This window comes from Lissotriton helveticus, chromosome 1_1 (genome assembly GCF_964261635.1).
Source record: "Lissotriton helveticus chromosome 1_1, aLisHel1.1, whole genome shotgun sequence".
Taxonomy (NCBI): domain Eukaryota; kingdom Metazoa; phylum Chordata; class Amphibia; order Caudata; family Salamandridae; genus Lissotriton; species Lissotriton helveticus.
In genome coordinates, this window is record NC_136057.1 from 376555952 (window position 1) to 376577295 (window position 21344).

General features: G+C 42.2%; 1 protein-coding gene across 1 annotated transcript in view; it reads right to left on the minus strand.

The window, feature by feature from the left end:
- The window catches only part of CCDC77 (coiled-coil domain containing 77), a 280750-nt gene that overhangs the window by 55329 nt on the left and 204077 nt on the right, over positions 1-21344 (minus strand). The window contains exons 9-10 of the mRNA XM_078673707.1: positions 17558-17810; positions 5148-5273 (exon numbers count right to left, since the gene is read on the minus strand). Coding sequence (XP_078529833.1) covers positions 5148-5273; positions 17558-17810 — 379 coding nt within the window. The remainder of the gene's footprint in view (positions 1-5147; positions 5274-17557; positions 17811-21344) is intronic.

Below are 21344 nucleotides of genomic sequence, written 5' to 3' on the forward strand. Positions count from 1 at the left end.
GACTGGGATGAAATATCTTCCCGTCGTTCTTGGTCAACAAGTCTGGACAACATGGTAACCTCCTGTGAGGAATGTCTGACAGCTGAAGAAGGTCCGGGTACCACCACTGATGAGGCCACTCTGGAGCTATCAGAATCATTCTGGTGTTGGACCTGTAGAATGTGTTGATCACTGCGGGAATCAACAGAATTGGTGGAAAAGCGTACAGCAATGTATGAGACCATTTTCCCTGTGAGCCTGGTTGGTGGAACCTGGATGCGAAGACGGGGCATTTGGCATTTACCGCGTCTGAAAACAGGTCTATGTCTGGCACTCCCCATTGTCGGAAAATGTCCTGCGTGACCTCGTCATTGAGAACCCAGTCGTGAGCTTCGACGAAGTCCCGGCTTAGGACATCTGCTTGGACCTTTAGATTTCCTGGAAGGTGAATGGCCACAATACTTGGATTTCTTGCGAGAAGCCATTTCCAAATTGCCTGCACTTCCAGAGAGAGAGGTCTCAACCTGGTGCCCCCCTGCTTGTTCAAATAATACATCCTCGTGGTGTTGTCTGTTTGAACCAACAGGGAGCTGGACTGAAGAGAGGGGAGCAGTGATTTGAGGTGTACCACTCTCAGCTTCAACAGGTTGATGTGATATCCTTGCTCTACCTCTGACCAGAGTCCTTGCACTTGAAGAGGACCCATATGAGCGCCCCAACCCTGAAGAGACGCGTCTGTGACGACTGTCTGGACAGGAGGGTCCTGATAAGAAGGATCTCCTTTGACTAGGTGAGAGCGTTTCATCCACCATTTGATGGAATCCTTGGCTGACTGAGGGTGAAACACATGGTCTTCCCAGAGACCTGATATCTGCATTCACTGGTCCTTCAGCGCTTGCTGCAGAGGACACATGTTCAATCTGAAAATGCATGAAGCCATTGAACCCAGAAGCGATGAAACTTATCTGGCTGTGGGATGTTGCGAGATGAGAAGATTGCAACATTTCTGCCTGCTTGAGGATAGTCTGTCCTCCGAAGGACACACGCTTGCTTTTACGGTATCCAACAAAGCACCCAGGTAGAGAATCTGCTGGGTGGGGTTGAAGATTGACTTTTTGAAGTTGACCTGTAGTCCCAACTTACTCAGGAGCTGGACACAGTACGTTAGATGACTCTGAAGCAGAGAGGGTGACGAGCTCTTCAGGAGACAGTCGTCCAGGTAAGGGTAAATGAAAATTCTTCGTTTGTGAAGAAAAGCTGCCACCACGAAGATGCATTTTGAAAAAGTTTGGGGGATGATTTGAGCCCAAAAGGAAGAACCTTGAATTGGAAATGTTGATGAGCCACTTGGAATCAAAGAAACTTTTGATGTTTTCTGGACACCGGAACATGGAAATAGGTGTCCTGTAAGTCTATAGCACACATCCAGTCTCCCTGAAGTAGATGTGGGAAGATCTGGTGCAGCACTAACATATGGAATTTCTCCTTGCGGATGAATTTGTTCCAGAGTCTCAGGTAGAGTATTGGTCTGTATTCTCTGGTGGGACCTCTTTTTGCACCAGAAAGTAATGGGAATATACACCTTGTCCCTTTTGTTGAACCGAAACAGTGTCTATGGCATTTTTTCGCAGAAGACTGTGGACCTCCTCCTGCAACAACATGCGATTTTGAAGAAACATGTCTCATGGAGGTACTGATGGCGGAGGGGATTTGAATTTGAGCAAATAGCCATTCGGCACAATATTCAGAATCCACTTGTCGTTTGTGATTGCTTTCCACTCTGCCAGGGGAAACAAGATACTTCCTCCCACCGGAGTGGCTAACGGGCATGGAGGAAGCCATCGCTCATTGATTACCTGGTTGTTTTGAAGCAGACGCTGACTGTATTGTGGATCCCCTTCCTCTACCAGGTCTTCTCTGATGGTACTTAGACCTTGACTGGTGTTGTTGCTGAGAGGACCACTGATGGGTTTGAACCCTCTGCTGAAAAGACAGTCGGTCGTAAGGACGGAACCTTCTTCGAAATTCCTTACGCTTCTCTAACCCCACGGCCTTAACTGTGTCAAGTTCTGTTTTCATTTTGGACATTTCGTCGTCCGCGTGAGATCCAAACAACGAGGAACCATTAAATGGGAGATTCACAATCCTCCATTGGGAGTCCAGTTTGAGACCTGTGATGCACAACCATGCTGAGCGCCTTGAGCAGATGCCGTGGGCATAACCATGTGCAGCCAAATCAGATGAGTCCGCTTCCGCACTAATCACCTGATTGGCTACCAAACCACCTTCCTGTAGAATTTCCTGGAAGTCTTGTTGATCTTCCTTTGGAAGATTCACAGTGAATCGTGACAGGGAAACCCAGAGAGACCGGTCATATCTCCCTGAGAGCAGAAGCACTAGCTACTTTCAGAACAGCAACAGAAGTGTTGCACATTCTCTTACCCAGAGAATCCATGTTCTTAGAGTCCTTCTCTGGGGGGACTGAAGAGGAAGTCGTATTAGAATGTGCCTTCCTGGCAGCAGCCACAATGACCGAATCCGGGGAGGATCTGAGCGCAGAAGGAGCTGATCGTGGTCAGACGCTTTGTATTTCTTAGACCCCAGTAAGAAAGGTCTGCATTGCTGGTTCCAAAAGACCTGGCACTAATGGCAACAAAGGTCTCGCTAATGACCTATGATGTAGAGTTTCAAAGATGACAGATGTAGAAACTGTTGGGGTAGACATACCAATGTTCAACTTAGTGGCACCTCTACAATAGGAGAGACTCTGGATGGAGGCGTTGCAGACAAGGTCGGAGAATAGTCTCTGATAGACGACCTTATGGAAGTAGACCAGGATGGTGACCATCTTCTCTTCCTTTAAGGTGTAGGAGAACAATGGGATCGTAAACGTTCTCGAGATCATGAGCATCGGGCTGAAGGTGACCTGGCCTTTTTCGGAGTCCTACTTCGAGTGGATGCAGTTAGAAGAGAACCACCAGACAGTCTGGAAGGAGAATATGTCCTGGAGAAATCCGAGCCCGGACTTCTACGACTAGTTGTAGCCGCTGGCACCTTCCAGTGTCGAATACTTTCTAACCACTTAGGCGAAGATTGACATGAGGAGACTTCTCAGCTTGAACTGGAGATTCCTCCGGCGTCACCTCGATGATAGTGATACCAGGAGATGAGGACCACTCGACGTCGACCGTATGCTCAACGCTGATCTGGACCACCTCAGGCTCATTTTCTCTCGACGTTGAGCGATGTCTTGACAACCACCCGGATTGTGCCACCTTGGATGTCAAACGCTCTCTGGTGAGGTGCTTGAGGACTCTAGCCTCCACGATGTCCTTGACGTCGGACCCTTCGACGTCGATCGCCCTCAGGACTGGGAAAATGTCCTCGCCGTCGATATTCCTCGAGACCGGTAATGTGTCTTTGATGTCAATCGCCCTGGGTCTTTCTTCGCAGCCGATATCTTCGACGTCGAACGCCTCAACGGCGATGGAGACTTAGCCGCTATCAGCCTATAAGCTCGTGGTAGAGTCTTAGCTGTTGAACCTCTCGATGCCGACCTTCGAGAAGGAGGCGGAGATTTAGACGACGACAGATGTCTTCATGTCGACGGATGTTTCACTGTCGACATAGACTGACGTGTCTCCTGACCAGCAAACTTCGAGCCCGAAGTAGCCTGCCTCAATGTCGACTTACTTCTCGGCGACAGAGGCTCCTGTCTCGATGACGATCTGTCCCTCGAAGAATGTTTTGCCTGTTTACTCGACTTCGATCTCGACGCCAATGGCGAACAGTCAGGAATCTGCTTCTTTTTTGACGCTGGAGATGTAGATTTACACCCTTTTCTGCATTCTTCATAAGAGGAGGGCTCTTTGGGAGCAGGAGTGCTTCCAAGGCCACTTTTAGAGTGACTCTTTATTCTCGCCAGCATGGCAGGAAGCTTTATTTTCTCTGTATAACGGAGAGTCCTTTTAGAGAAATGCTGGCAGTAGTAGCATATCTGAGGCTTGTGTGAAGTTGTTAAACACACGATGCACACAGAGTGTGGATCCGATTTTGCCATCTTCATCCCACAGTAAGGACATATATTGAATAAAGCTTTTTGACAGGAAAAAAAGATGTTAATTAGTCAGAAATTCACTAAAAATAGCAAATAGCAGTCAAAAATGCCGAATATAAGAAGAAAAAAACAAATTCGGACTAGAAATAGTCGAAAAGAGGCGAGCTCAAGCTCCAGGATCCTCATGGAAGGAGCCGGACTAAAGAACTGACCTAACGGTCACCTGTGGTGCATCATGGGAGCAGGGGGGCTCCTGGAGGTCTTAAAGGCACGGTGTCCAGGTTCTTAGAATCCTTAAAGGCAGGGTGCCAATGGTTTCTATTACTGTGATTTTTTCTCTGTTATGCAGCCTAGGGGCTACTTGCCTGCTATTACTTGCCTTTTTCTGAAAATAAAGGGCTGTGTTGAAACACTATTACAGCATATGTATTCTGTTGCAGTGTTTATATTCGAGATTATTTTCTTTTCTAAAAAAAATATTTGTAATTTTGGCATATTAGCCTATTAGAAGGGCCTTAGGCTGCATATTTATGTATGTATACATGTATATATGTATGTTTTTAGAACTACTCTGTACTTGTTTGCCTAAACATACACATATATATGTATTTTTATATATGCTATGGGATCCCGCACGTGGGCGGGGATTATTCAGTGCTTCTGACTATTGATGAGTATCTCCTGGAAGAGAATGTGCTAGACTAGTATATCATGTTTAGCTTCCATTTCAAATTCCATTACGAAGTGTTTTAAAACTTTACATTTTTAATTTGCTTATTTATGTCTACATTGTTAATTAACCAGCAAATTCTACATCACCAGTGCAGAATCCTTAAGTAGGCATTGCAGCCCCCAGGAGTCCGCAGACCACAGGTTAAGACAAACTGGTTTATACTGTTTAAAAATGACCATGAAATCCTTGGATATCACCCATGTTAGCTAAGGTTGCTTGTCACAAAGGTGTCAAAGGCAAATAAAGAGTTTTAAGAGGAGATGGACAATAACTCACCTCCCTGTGTTAACAAGTTTTCACATGTTTACAAGAGAAATAGACCCTCATGCTTTTCTCACACCTAATACAATTTCAAGTAACCATGGGCGATTTCCTTACCTGAAAGATTTCTCTTCCAACATCCCCCTCCTCACGGATGCGAGCCAACTCATTTTCCATGGAAACACACTGCTCTCGGTACATGTCAGAAAGCCGGTGGGCCTGTGCCAACTGTTCTTCCATAGTCTAGCACATACGGAAAAGAAAGGTGGAAGTTAGCGCTGTCCAAGATCAGCCACAGTGAACTTTTCAATGTCAATGGAAGAGAAGAGACTTCAGGGTATTGGTTCTGGTAGGCCAAGGCTACATAGCCAAAGAATGGAATAATATTCCAAATTAAATTTGACTTGTAAGACCTCAGAATGCCCCATTGTGGAAAGGCTGTTGGAAATCATTCAATACTGAACTAAAATTGATATAAATAATTTAATATAAGTAAGGAAGTAGCAAGTGTTTCACAATTAACAAAAATTAAGGGGGAATGGGGGTTGGGTGTGTAGCATAGAGGATGGATAGATGCAAGAAGGTTGCTAGAGGACAGAGGATGGATAGAGGGAAAATGTGATTATGGGTAGACTGGACAGAGAAAACATTGCACTGTGAACAGATGATAGCACTCTCCACCACCTTATGTCCTGTGTGAGGGATAGCACCAGGGCAATTGGGCTCCATGTGGGTGATGGTGGTATATATTGTGGGACTGATAAAACCCAAATCAGTGAGTGAGATCGACTGGAGATTTCACCATCTTGTTGATAACCCCTAGTCGGAGGACACTCATTTTAAAGTAACCATGCATTTTGACACTCTACTTCCAGAGTGAGCAGGAACCCATACTTTTGTATGGATGTGGGCTGCCATGCTGCCTTATCCCTACTCTTTGGAACATTGCTACACCCCCTGGAGAAGTGATTAAACCAAATTAACTTTTGCAATCCCGAAGGTCTTACATAAAAAGGACGCTATTTACCCTTTCATTGCCAGCAGGAACAAGATTGAAAAACCTTATATTGGAGCACACAAAAATCAGATCTGCTGATGTTCACCAATGTGGTGCATGGATATGTTTCTTTTTTATTGTTAGAAGGACCATTTCTTGGTCGATGTTGTTTCCCTTCTTTTGAAGGACAATAGTACAGTAGTCCTAGAGAATCCAACGAATCCTAATAAAGTGGAAGTTTCAACTGTACACAAAAGTCTGGGAGCTCAGAAACTCCTCCTAGTCATGTAGCCTTCCTTTGAAGTTGTGGCCTCTAACCGCTCACTAGACCCTAAAATTACTTCACGGCCACTTGGTAACCTGAACTCTTTTAAGGTAGACTTTACTTACTTAATTAGTTCTATTCTAATTTTCAATCTTCTCTTGTGATCATGGGGGATTTTAATATCTCTACAAGTCAAGTTGGTAATTTGACAGCGTTTCTCGTCCTGATCTATATAACAGGTCTGGGTGTAATCTGATGGGTTAAAACTGCAGCTAATGGTAACACTTTGGATTGGCTCAGAGATAATAACAACTACAAAAGCTACCTTCCATGTAAGGGTTTGCAGGGAGGCTCTTTGAATGGGTTCAGAGGGGTGGGGTCCCATTAATTTATATAGTACAATGTTAATTTCATAAGAGAAAGAATGAGACTTAACAGGAGGTAGCACGTATTTAATGCTCTTAAGAAATCCTTAACCACAGACATTCTAAAGAAGGAGGTTTGTGAATGAGATTTTCTATAGGCAGTTAGTGCAGCAAGATCAACTTTAATAGAAAGACATTATAAGCATAAAAATGCTAGATGGAGCAGTTAAGGGCTTAACACATTTTCTTGACAAGTGGCTGAATCATAGCTCTTTTAAATGCACCACCTGCAAAATGTGTTCCAATTACAGGCACATGGTTCTCTAGTGGAAGGACGTTTGGCTTCTCGAAAAATGTCCATGCAATCTTGTGGTAAATTTAGATTACCATATTTCAGGAATTCAGGAGCCAGGCCGCTAAGTTCAGGACAGTTGGGGTGCCTGATCTGCCCCCCAAACTTGTTCTCCATATCTGTTCTGCTCGTTAGGCTCTTGTGTGGGCGCTCGTATAGGTGAAGGAGATCCGTGAACCACCATTAACAAGGCTATTCAAGTGCTATCATTCTGTCTTAGACGATTGAAACTAGATCCGATCTGTCGGTATGAGGGGGGATTGCGGGAAATGCATAAAGAAATTTTGTTGACCAATCTATCAAATGGGTATTCCCATTCCACCTTGACTAGTAGAATCTGGAGGTGTAATCTTGGTATTTTTTGTTTATTGCCTCATTACACAAGTCTATTTGAGGATATCCTAAATCTTGGAAAATTGCCTCCACAACTTCGTCGTTTAGAACCCCGTCATGATTTTCTTGGAAAGTTCGTATAAGGGATTCTGCTTCCAAGTTTTGAATACCTGGGATTTGGACAGCTGTGACTATTAAGCTCCTTGCAAGCAGCCATTTTCATATGGCTTGTCACTCGAGGGACAGAGGTCTTGAATGTGTCCCTCCCTGCTAGTCTGGGTAGTACATTGTTGTTGTGTTATCTGACTGAATAAGCAGAGAAGTTGTTGTGATTGAATCAGAAAGGATTTCAAAGCCAGCTGAACGGCTCTCAGCTTGCAGTGTAGTTCCTATAGTCCCAATAGGCTCTGCCCATTGGAATAATATATCCTATAGATTTGACGTAGGACTTATGTCGACTAGGTCTCTATCGAATATACTAAACTTAATTGTGAGTGCCAGCTAGCTCAGAGGTCACTAGAAACTTTCTCGAATTCACAAGAAGGGATTAGTTTCTGACAACCGCATAAACATGACAACTTTGTTTCCCCAAGAATAAACATATGTTCAGATTTGTGGAAACAATAGATAGATATTTTACTCAGTCAATCGTGCATGCTTCGTTTCATCAGAGGTGCAGAGAAATAGAGACTGGCGTTTTCAATAAAAGGATTTATTGAACAGTCTTCTTTCTCGTGCAAGTAAAGTGAACTGCTACAATCGTAATGCAGGCTGCAAAGTATAATGCGTACAGCGAGAATAAAATTATAAAATACTGTAAAAGCATTGTATGGTTTCTAAACCATGTAGAAATACATACATAAATAACAAAGGCTAAAAGTACTCAACTGGTGCTTCTAAAATACGCCTACCCCAATGTACCTAACCCAAGTCTGGTACGAGGGAAGAAGTAAGTGTGGTGTAGCATAGGTTTAGTTTTCTTTGCCAAGAATCTATCCAAGATTTCTCTTAGGGTCTAATCAGCTCCATACCTTAGTTTACAATGAAGGAGGTTTGGTATCTCTGTCTCGGGACTCGATTTCCCAACACCCCGCGAGGGGAGCTTGGAAACACTGGAGTTGGATTCTCAGCGAGAGAAAGGACAGCTTCACGATCAGTGCGTCAGCTTCCTTCGGCACTTGCTGTAGCGAGCTGCGTCGGGCAAGTAGATAGACGAACTGCTCCGAACCTCCGTGTCTTGCTAGAGCAAGTGAAGCCTTCAAGGACATATTTATACCTTGAAGGTGCCTAGTTTGACGTAAATTTGGGCATACTAACGTCAGGAAAGAACCCCAAGGGAATGGTAGTTCTTTGTAAACTCCATGAGTTCTTGGACAACTCAATATTCAAGCAAGGGGAGGTCCCTGTCTGCTTAAGCCGATTTTCCAAGAAATCGTTGTGACGTTTTGGTACGGGTGGAAGTTGCCATGCCTGTATTTGGACTGCTTGGGCTATATCTAAATATGGGTATGATTTCTATACTTATATTAGGGCAATGTGAATTGTACCTATATAAGGGCATGAATCGGGAAATTTTGCTTGGATCCTAAAACGCCATACAACAAGCTCTAGCAGGCTGATGTGGTAAGTTTTCTCTTTGTCTGACCATAACCCTTGGGTCCTTAAACGGCTCATTTAAGCTTCTCGTCCTTGAAGAGAGGAGTCTGTGACTAGAGTTTGTATAGGGAGACCCTGATGGAATGAGGTCACTTTCATTAGATTCTTCAGGTTGTCCTGCCATCAAAGTGACTGAATAGCAGATCAAGTAAGAGTCAGTTTCTTTCTTCCCAGCTGTCCGAGAACTGGTACCACTGGTCCTCTAGACGTTGCTGTAAAGGCCTCACATGAAGCCTGGCATGAGGAACCAGAAAAATGCAAGGGGCCACCGACCCCCAATAGGGATCCTATTTTTTGTGTTGTTAGGTGAGGAGTTTGTAAGATTGTAACATTTTAGCTGGATTGATGATAGGCTCTACTTCAAAGGATACACTTTTACAAACTAGGTATCTACTATCACTCCAAGGTAGTGTTTTCTATGCAGCAGGTGAATTGTAGACTTCCGGAGGATCACCTGAAGACCCAACTTGGTCAAACCGCTGAGGCTTATATGAAAAAGCTTCAAAGTCTCCTCTGAGGATGTTCCTTTTATTAATCAGTCATGAAGGTAAGGGTAGATGAAGATCTTTTGTCTCTTTAGATGTGCTGCAACAACAGCCATATACTTCGCACATTTTGAGGCACGGACTAGTCTGAAAGGTAGGACTTTGTATTGAAAATGCCTACAGCCTACTATAAATGAGAGAAACTTTCAATATTTTGCTATCAGATGTTGAAGAAGGCATCTTGAAGATCTATTGCACACATCCAGTCTTCTTGATGTAGTTGAGGAAAGATATGGTTTGGCAAGCATCCTGATTTTTTCTTTTCTTATGCCCTGGTTCAGTACTATGAGATTGAGAAGTGGCCTGAACTCTTTGTTTGGTGCTTTATCTCGAACCAAAAAGTACTGGGAATAAACTCCCAATCCTTACTTATGAATCAGAACCTTTGCCACTGCATTTTTCTGTAATAAGTTTTGACCTCCTTTTGCAATAAGTCTTCTTGACAGGCAAAATATTTTGGTTGGTGGAACATAAGGGACTTGATACGAACAGAACATCCATTCTGAACAATATTCAGACCCCTTTATCTGCAGTAATAAGAGGTCACTCTGGAAAGTGGCCAACTACACCACCCTTCCCCCCCCCAAACGGACTGACTAATAGAGATGGGGAAGAAGAGAATCATTGTTTAGTGGGAGGCTTTTCTGAGTTCACAGGCTATTGTCTTCCTCTCTCTCTAGAGGTCTTAAATTGGAAATAAGATTGCCTCTATTGTTGCTTGTGATGAGACCAACGAGTAGTTTGAAATCTCTGAGGGTAGTATCGTCTACCATGGGGCCTGTATCAGGTTCTAAAAGCTTTCCTCTGTTCTAAGCCCAAAGCTTTCAGTGTGTCTAGCTCAATTTTCATACTCATCATTCTGTCATCTGCATGTGATATTAAGAATGTATTCCCTGAGAAAGTGAAGTTCAGGATTCTTTCGTGCACTTCAAGTTTAAGACTGGTTAGCCTAGGCCATGAGCATCTTCTAGGGCAAATACCATGGATGTAGCCATGACGAGGCATATCTGATGTATGCACCACTGCCCCAACTAATTAGTTTGATACCAGAAAGTCCTCATTAAGGATTTCTTAAAAGTCTTGTTTGTACTCTTTAGAAAGTGTGTCAGTAAACCTTTGGAGAAACTCCCAAAGAGATCGATTATTTCTCGCAAAAGAGCAGTACAGCTGGCAGCTATCATAGTGGAAGCAGATGTACCACACATTTTCCATCCTTTGTACTTTCTCTATCCAGTGATACAGAAGAAGCTATTGTTTGCTACTTCTTTGCTGAGGCTACAATGACTAAATATGGAGGAGGATCTGATCTAAGGAACAGAGGGCCCTGGTCATTTGGTTTGTGTTTCAAGAGCCTAGACAGAACAGATCTCATTGCTGCAGGTGTAAGAAATAACTACACTGCACGCTCAAGAAGACCAGGAACTAGAGGAAGGAGAGGTCTTGATAATATCCTCTAATGTAAAGTTTCAAAAATGATCAAGGTTCATGTAGTAGGAGTGGGCATTGCAATGCTTAACTTTGCTGCTCCTGTTATTAACACATCATTAAATGCGGTAAGGTCATCAACTGTTGACATCTTTGCTGGAGATGTGTTTGAGTCAGAGCGTAAACTAAAGGTGGCTGTTGAAGTAGTTGTCCAAGAGTATGTGTTCTATGTTGAGATCGTGACTTCCTGCTAGGCCTTGTGCTGAATCTTCTTGTTCTAGAGTGAGAATTAGATCGTCCCTGTGATCTAGTTTTTTATATGGATGTTGAACAACTTCTTGTCTGTTTTTCAGCCCTAAGTGGTGAATCGGGCTACCGTGGACCTATATATCATTTTGACCTGTGGGAAGAGAAGGAGACTGTCAGGGAAATCTTAGGAGAAATCATATGGGATGTTATGGAACCTGGTGAGAATCTAGATATAGTGTTACCCCCACTGATAATTGGGTACCTGACAATACTACTTCACGAGTATTGCGAGAAGGTAAACAAGTTCGGGAATACTCTGAGCCTAGAGTGCCAGGTACTTGCTACACAGAGGTCTGTTAGCCACCTTGGTAAAAGATGACTAGATGCCAATGGAGAACTAGTCATGGACATCAAAAGAGGTTTTGATGGAGTTTAATGTAGATGACTTCGACACTGATGGATGTTTAAACTGCGAATGCCGGGATTCTTTCGCCATCAAGTGGTGTCTCGACATCATACATGATGATGGTGAATATGTAGGTAAATTGCAAGTCTTTGATGGCAAGCTCTTCAGCACCATGCTCTTCGACGTTGATCGGGAGAATTGATCTTCCCACTTTGAATCTACCCATGGAACAGACTCTGGAATTGGAAGAAAGCACTCTGGAAGAAGACAGACCATCTTCGTGACCTTGGAAGATCAAGCAGTGTGCAGCTTAATCTACTGTCTGTACTACAAAGGTAACCTTGAAAAGATCTGGAAGTGGCTGCAAAATGGTTGTTTTTGGAAGGGAAAATACGCAGACCATGTGGGGGTCTGCCTGTGCGTTTTTTCCTCAAGAACACTTCACAGAAAGTAAAGGGAATATTGATGTTAAAATGAAATATTTTACTGTCAGAAAAAAAGGTTTTAAGGTACTCTAAATGTCAAAAGATGTTGAGTGTAATTCTAAATATATATTGTACCCAGTACTGGTTCAACTAACAAGTTTCATATATTTGAGATAAGCAGCAGTTTAAAGGAAGCACAATAGTGGAAAATCTGTATCATTAGCAGGAAAGTATATACAAATTGAACAATATTGGAGTTTTGTAGATGATTATTTGTTTGGCTTTAAAGATTTGCAATAAAGAAGCATATAGGTTGGCAGGGCAACCTAGATGCTATTGAAGACAAGGTGCACTTGATGGTAGACATATATTTGAGACAAGGAGTCTTGAGAAGCAGTGTTTTTAGGTTTCTGTTTTTACCAGGCAGTTCCAGCTTTTATGTACGGTTAGGGGGAGCAAGTGGAATTAGGTGTTCAGTAGTGTTTCTTAACCTTTTGACTTCTGTGGACCCCTACGTAATCATTACTGGAGCCCAGGGACCCCCACTAAATTATTATTGGAATCTGGGAACCCCATGGAATCATTAATCAAAGCTGGGGGCCCTAGCCTAAGCATTTGCGATTATTTGAACAGCAACACAATACACAAAAAATATAGAAACAAGTATTTAAACAAATTATGAAATATGTTATTTATTTCACAAACAAATATTTTAAAAAAAATTTAATGGGAAGGTTGGAACATTTCTAAATTCAATTGAGGGCACTCATCATCCATACTATATTGTGTTTGATGCACTCGATGAATTATTCTGAGGATACCAACTTCATTTTTAGCCTGAAAATGTAAAATTCCTTCACATTTACAGAATATTTTAAAATTATTAATTTTACATTTAGCTTCCTAATTTATATACACTTTATTATTCTGTTAATATTATGTAATTGTCTAAGCAGTCGCACACCCCCCTGAGAAGGCTTTGCGGACCCCCAGATATCACCAAACCACAGGTTAAGAACCACTGGTGTACAGCATTATACACAAGGAACGATTAAAATGTTAATCACTTCAGGGAGTTTACAATGCAAGTAATTCGGTTAAATGGTCTTGTGTGGTTTATTAGAATAAAGGATAGTTTTGTGAATGTTAAGTGGGAAATACATGGTCCGGTTATTAGAATGGTATGATAGTCTATGCACGGTACCACCAGTATCTGAACGGCAGTCTTGAAGTCAAGCTGTGGGATGACAGGTCTGATGTTACGGAGCAGCAGAAGTCGAAATTTGGCATGCTTTGTGATTTCTTGGAGATGGAGCAATCCATCATGAATCCTAGAGATGTGAGCATCATGAATCCCAGAGATTGGGGCATTTTTACAATATTAAAGAGTTTTAAGGCCTGTAATTCAGCAATCGAACTAGGAGGATTTTCATTTTTAAAATGGTAAAGAAGTTTCATCCAGGGCATCCATGACCCTATATCGGATAGGCATTGGGATAGAGAGGCAATGTTGTTGGTACTATTAAACTCGTGGTACAGCTCCACATTGTCCATTCATTTGTGGAATCCTGTGCATTTGTGGAAGTAAATACTTGCTTTGGAGAAAATTGGCCAGAGGTTCAACATACAGGTTAACAGAGGGGCTAGGATATATCCTTGTAGTTCTCAGAATGGAACATCTGTGGAAGCAGATAGACAGGTATGCTTTGAACTCGTTTGGTTTTGGGTATCCAATGCCCATCCTACTGCTTAATGGTATTGAAAACTGTAGGTAGGTCAAGGAGTCCTGACATATAATCTTTCCCTTCATCAAAGACCCATACAGGGGCCATCTCCTGAACTGGAAATATATTCTGTGTTGTCATATATTTCTTCAATTGCCTGGCTACACATTTCTGTAACACTTTAATGAGGAAGGGTACATGTGTAATGGGTCTCTAGTTTTCAAGACTGTCAGTCAGGGTCAGCACTTGGTTTAAGTTTAGAGCATCTGGAAATGAGTATTATATAAAACGAAAATGCATAATTTGGTAAAGGAATTGGCAGTAGGTCAGCAGATTAGGACGAAGGTTTAGAGTTTTTGTGATAGCTTTTTTCAAGGTGATTGCAGAAATGGGACTTAAGGGGCAGAGAGTGCTTTACTAGTTAGAGGAACTTACTAAAGCTCTGCTTGGACTGTGATGCAATCAATATCATAGCTGATCGTTTGGGAAGAGTGCCTGCAATGGGCATTGCAGTAGGACCTTTGGGTGAGGGAGATATAGCTTTATGTGCCTGACCTTGTATGATTTAATAAGCTCTCTATGCTCATTTTAAATATTCTGTAGTGTGAAGCTGAAATAATTAGGACTGGAAAGACACTTTTTTCAAAGTTTTTCTTTCCTTATGTAGGGATGCAAACTTGGGGGAAGAAGCAATGTTTACTTCATCCCTCCCATGGGCACACAGGATCTTTCCCCAATTGTTAATCTCATTGGTGAACAAGGGAGATATTTTTTTCAGATATTTCATTGAAGCAAGATTATCAAATATGGGTGATGTCTTATTTAGTTTCTAAATGAGTTCAGCGGGGTTAATAGTAGGTTTACAGTGTGCACAGACCGATAATGGAGTCTAATTTATTATGACGGATACCCTTTACATCTCTTACTGTTCTTAGTATCTTCTTATACTTTGCTCTTATGGGAAATGATACGAATATCAAATAAGATGCATACTGAATAAGTTTGGAAAACACTACCATGATGACAAACTGTTCACCTTTATAGGCATGATCGGTTTCATCTTAGACTATACTTATTCTATCCACCTGGACCTATCCAAATACCAGTTAGCTATAAAACAGGGCTTAAAGAATCAAGCGGCCATCCCTATTACCAATACTCTTTGCTTTACTCGTGTTAAACATCTTTAAATCTCTTCACTGGATCCCCATGTCTGAACACTTAAAATCTATATGCATCCTTCAAAACGTTAGTTGATCATCTCTGCTATCAAAAATAAACCAGTATAACCGAAGTTGCAAACTTAATTTAAAGACTGCTAGTCTTCCAACTATGAAGAGGTTTAAGAGTCTGCACGAGCGATTGACAATTTTCAGTCCTTTTACACTTTCTATAGACCTCACTTTTAGTCCATAAGCACTATTCGTTCATTAATGGCCTTCTGCTGTATGCTAAAATCTTTTTGGTAAAATGCAGGTATGGAATATTGTGTTGTCTCCAGCATGCATTTATGCTGTTAAGGTTTAAGGTTTGAAATTAAGGCTACAACAACCCAAGTTACAGAAATGCATTTTAATGAAATCGAGAGCCTTTGACATTTTGTATGTCAAATCAATTTCTGAAAAAAATCTAGGATTCAGATCTCCAATTTTAGATACTCTCCTTCTGTTCTGCTTTAGTAGTTAGCTACAACAATATTTATGTATCTGGCTATTTGAGAGAGATTTGTGACGACAAGTCAACAGGATGAATACAATTTCAATGTTTGAAATGGATGCTCTAGGACAGATCTGCTGAATTTCAAATACAAGAAAAGCGTTCAGTGATTGCCATTTCAAGGCTTCATTAAAGTCCTCTACCTCAGCCTGCAACAAAATATGCTATATTCTCTTTAACATTCCACAATCTGGATGCTATTCAAAATACATTTTGAAACTCAATCTCCTTAAGTTTTATGTTGGCTTCCAGACCAAGCATAATTTACTTTAACACCACATATCTGTTCCATAAATACATTCGGAGCTGCTCCTGCCTAACTTTGTGACAACGATTGCCCAATGGAGCTTGTACATTGATAATACTGGCCTTCTCCAAAGTCAAGATTTCCAGAGCGTGCTTAACAACCAGGGATAGTAATGTCTATTGTCATGACCCTCGAAATGTTTCATCCTGCATCTTTTAGAATCCATGCTTTACTATACATGTTGAAGGAGCATACATTTTAAACCGAGAAAGCCTATGTACTTCTTTGAAGAAGCCTTTTTCTGCATTTAGGCCATGCTTTGTTATCACTATGCGCCAGACTAGAATTGCAGTGGGTGCTGTTTTCTTCTTGTATATTAACTTTTCATGTAGAAAACATTATAAATGTTGGAGTGGTCACAGTTCAGCAGGTGGGCATGTAGGATCTAAACATATGCTGCTACCCTCAGTGTGAAGTATTTGAGGAAGCAGGACTTTAAATACCTAATCATTTGGCTTCAGTACTCACTGTGTGCGCCACATCAAATACATAGAAGAAAACAGGCAAGTCAGTTAAGATTGTTGAGTAAGCACTTCCAACACACTATTCACAGTGAAGCAAGTAAACCTAAACGAGCCTCTGGCCTTCAGTTCTCTGTAGACATGGCTGCATGCCAGTTCACTGGTCCCGCCCTTCACACAGACGGTGAAGGATAAAAAAAAAGGGGCACATCAGGTGTGTGATTGGGGTTTGAAGTTCTGTGTGAAACTTCAATGCCAGTCACAGTCAATCCACTGAGGAGGAAAGCACCTGTTGCTGGATTCTACCTGAAGGCTACAAGGTCCAATAAAGAGGTAAATGCATATGTCATACATGCTAGACACATTTGTGAAAGACACATGCTAAGGGTTCTAATTCCAGTAAAGGAAATCATTGGAACAAGATGTTGCATGCCTACTACAGGCATATGTATGTAACCCATCAGTTCCAACTCTAGAACATATTCCTTACAAACCTCATGAGGTCTATACAACGAGTAAACCTGTTTAAAACTGTAATAATTAAACCAGGGTTCAATCATGCTCAGAATACACAGAGAACAGTAAAATGGGCCCATATGATCATGAAAGGTATAGTTTACATTCAAATGAATACAGATATGTTCTTTGGATCTAAGAACACATTTTTCCATAGGATTACATCTTTGTGAGCTTTAACAGTGTGGAGTACGCAAATGGAATTGATGCAGAGTTTCAATAGTGGTTCCTTAAGCATTTGAAGACAGTCAAACTTTGAATTTCGATTGGGATGCACTTTAATAGAGAAATGTCACAACATTGTTAGTTTTGTATCAAGTTTGAATGTCAAATGATGAGCATACCTTCCAAATAAGGATCTACAGCTGATAACAACTATTACTTTTTTCATAATGTGTTTGCAATCTGCTGGAAACAAGATGTAAGTATAACACTGTGACAAAACCAGTCTGATTGCATTCAGATTAAACAGAAATGGAATTCCACAATGGGCCACTGGCGGCATAAGTATATGATGGCCAGGCTAGGAGTGCATTTGGAAATGTCAGTCTGTTCACATATCTGGTCACAAACGAGATAAATGAGATCATTTGTCCTTGTCCCATTTGCATTTCACATAGATTTTTAAGAGGTTCTGCAGGGCATGAACCGGTATAATAAAAATATTTTGAAGCCAATGTTACATTATATGACAGCCCATTTAAGGAAGTAAGGATAGACTAAAACAAAATTAAAGAAATGCAACAGTATAGCAGTTTCAAACTGCCATGCATAGGTTTTTTTACCTTACGCTCCTCACTTTGTGCGATGCGAATGCCAGCTTCGGCCTGCGAGAGGCGCAAAATTTCCTGATCAAGTTCTCGTGCTCGCTCTCGCTCGGGTTCCCTAACTTTGTCCAGACGTTCTTTACACTTGTCCAGCTCCCGCAGAAGGTGATCCTTCTCCGACATCCACAATTTCTCGTTTGCTCGGCAATCAAACTTCAGCTGCAGGAAATCCTTAGTACTTTCGTACAACAGATTTTGTGTTTTGTTGAGCCTGAAGAAAATTGCCAGAGTGTTAACATATTTTGAGGGCCTAATTAGGTGGTGCTGTACTTCAGCCCACTAGATTACTTCCTTCTGATGTGCATTTTGAGTGATGCAGCATTTTTATTTAATAAATCTGCCTGTGTTAAGATTTTCACCCTTGCTCCTATTCTCACTTGATATTGCTTCAGCAAGAATACTGTTTTAGTTTGTGAATATAATATTTCAGCCTCCTCATCTGTTACGACAGCTGTCAAAAATCAACATATCAAACAAGTTATTTACCTTCGGTAATGTTCTTTCTGGTGGATAATTTAACAGTAGATTCCTCACCTTGAGAATATCCTAGGCATCAGACTGGATCTTGAGATTCTTTTAAGTAGTGCTACCGTACACCATGAAGCGGCATTTAGGGGTGGACAATAAATTCCGCTCCGCCGATGGAGTTTTGGCAACTACACATTATGCATGTAAAACGGAGTTTGAGGCAAATCCCACCAACTGGCGCATGGAGGAGTTTTCTGTCATGTGCGGCTTGCCAGCCACAAGTTTGCAAGGCACCTTTGGCACCCCCTAGTGTGTTTTTTGGTCGCTAGGAGGGCACCCGGCAATATTTCTCCAACGCAGGCGGTTGCAACTGTTCGCTGTCAGAAAGCTGCTCCTTGAGCAGAAAATCGACTCAAGCTGCAGCAAAATCAACTTGAGAAGCAGTGCCCTCTGGCATGCCGCATGGTGCCGTTCGCACTAATTATTCAGCGTGGAACGAGCTCCCACCACTAAAAATCAGCTAAAGCAGCACAAAGTGCCTAATTCCGCCCATTCGCAAAAGTCAGCGTAATCTCGCTGAGTTTTCATGCAACTCCACAAGTTATGCCCACCCCCAGTGGAAATGCGTGGATCTGCCGTGGCTCTGTACCAGTAAAAGAGAGCAACCACATATAAGCACCACCCCTGCAACCACAGACATTTAAACAATATGCTGCATTCTAAGCTGGCACCATTTTATTTGTAAAAGAGGACGCACCATAGAAAATGGAGGTTGTGGGCAGTGAGAGATCTGCGGTTAGACACAGTATCCACCAGAAAGTTTGTTATCAAAGATAAATAACTTGTTCTTCAGATAGATACTTCTAGCTAAAGATTCCTCACTTTTAGAACAGACACCAAAGCAGTAACTCCAAAGGAGGTTGGGCTGGGGAGTGAACACAGACTAAGACATCCTTAAGAATTGAGGGAGCGAAGCAGGACCTGGCTGTCGAGCTAGAAGTGCTTTGTAAATGTATCAACTGATTCCCATGTTGCAGTCTGTCAGATGTCCAAATTAAGCACCCCTCGGCCAATGCTGTTGTGGCATCCTTAACACTGGAGTAGTGAGAGTGCAGGCCTTCAGGGGGTGTGTCTCGGTCAGTGCAGAGCAGATTTTTAATACAGAGGACTATTCACCTTGTTACGGTCCTCTTTAGCACAGCCTTCCCTTTCTTTGTCCCAGAGAAAGCCAGAAAGAGCTGATCATCGTGTGATGGCCTTTTACACAGTAAATGTAAAAGTTCAGGACCCTGTTAGGCAAGAGTCCATGGAACGCTTGATCTTTTGAGGGTAAGGTGAAGTAAAACACGTTGGCGGAGTAACTGACGGGCCAACATGGAAGAGAGTACCAACCTTTGTTATAAAGGCCACCCTGGTTCTCATAACAATCTGTTTGTAAAGAAGGGGGCGAGGGGCAATTGCACCGAGTGAGCTAGGAGTTTAACCTCTCAATGTGCTGATTTAATCGCAATAAAGAGGCCAGTCTTTACAGTAAAGAACAGCTGTGCATCTGCTCGAAGGGTGTTCACATGAGGGTGTTTCAGAGCCCGCACTAGGCAAAAAATGTATCCAAGCACCGACAAAATTTGTAGAATGGAGCCTTGCGAAATAGCTGAAGTGATCCTCAGGTGCGGAGTGAGACTGTGCGATTTCGGCGGGCTATTTGCCTAAGGCTCCAGTCACGGTGAAACCAGTAAAAGGATGACCGGAGTGTAGTCCATAGCCTAAGTTATGCTGCGAAGGTCCAATGAGGCATGGTGCCGGATAAGTGGCTGCAGGGAACTGTGCTCTGGTCATCCTTTTACCAGTTTCACCGCGACAGGAGCCTTAGGCAAATAGCCTGCTGGAATCGGATGTTTCACTCCACACCCGAGGATCACTCCAGCTGTTTCGCAAGGCTCGGCCCTACCCCGGACCACATAAATCCCCACGGCCGCCTGATTGCTTCCTTCTACTACGTATTCCGTGACTAAACATGAAATCATGATTACACAGGACTAGCTACTTCAGAATTATCCAGGCAGCTTCCCAGGCATTTGCTTTATTTCTTCAGTCCTGATGAGGATCCCATAACCTTGTTGGGAATTGAAACGTCGTCGACACCTACATCTTAAACTCTAAACTGGAAATTAAGAATTTTGTGGAGTACAAGATGCTTTTGTGATTGTGACTTCTGCTAATTTGCATTCTCACCCTGAAAGTCACTTTTAAGTCACCTGCCTGTGGTAAGGAAATTGGCTGATTTCCCTATACCCCTTCACTCCCTTCTCACTTATTGGATTTGTATTGTTGTGCTTTAATTATATGTTACTTCAATTCTTCAAATGTCTATTTATATCAAATAAGACCCAATCTTGACTGTAATTTTGTGGTTATTAGTATTGATTCACCTAGTAAGGGACCGCTGTCTCTCCAAGATTACTACTACCCTTGGTCCCTTCTGACTACTAGGGTTCCCTTGTTTCTTTTTCCTGATCTATAAACTAGTATGGCATTTATAGGCCTATCAGTAAGTACAAATTAGCTAAGAATAATAAGAATCATCATTAATGCCATCACAGATACAACTCACTTGGGTGTAGCAAGCATGGGTTGTGTGCAATATTGACCCTATACTATACATTTCACGGGTAACCTAGTTCACACTAACAATCGAACACAGATATATGGGAAACCCTTGTTGTACACGGTGTTCAATCTGTATACAAGTGATCAGAGAATGCCAAGTCCCTCAACATCTCTTCCAATATTGATAACCTAATACAGACAGCCTTTATCTCTATCAAACATCACCATACCTACACTGAGAAATGAAGTTGATATCAGTAGAAAAGTTGGTGCTGTAAACAGTGTTTACTCAACGGAAAGAGGTTACTCTGTACCACACTGTTTAAAGACAGTGAAACTTGCCTGCGAAATACACCAACATTTGTAGAGTTCACTTATACTGCAGGGTGTCAAGGCGCTGGACAGCCGGAGGAGAAGGAAGAAGCGTGGATCCGCCATCTAGGATGAGAATAGCCATGTTTTCATCAATTTTCTGAAAGCCGGAAGAGATTCCGCGTTGGAGATGAAGAAAGGCAGGGAATTCCAGAGTTTGGTGGCCTGCGATGTCTCGGAGAGACCAGTTTTTTCTCAGTGGAGGATCTCAAGATACCAAATGTTTCTACCCATTTAAATTCCCTCTCAGGGCGGAGTGGTCGAAAAGGTGTTAGGATTTTAACAACTCGTGGAAGCT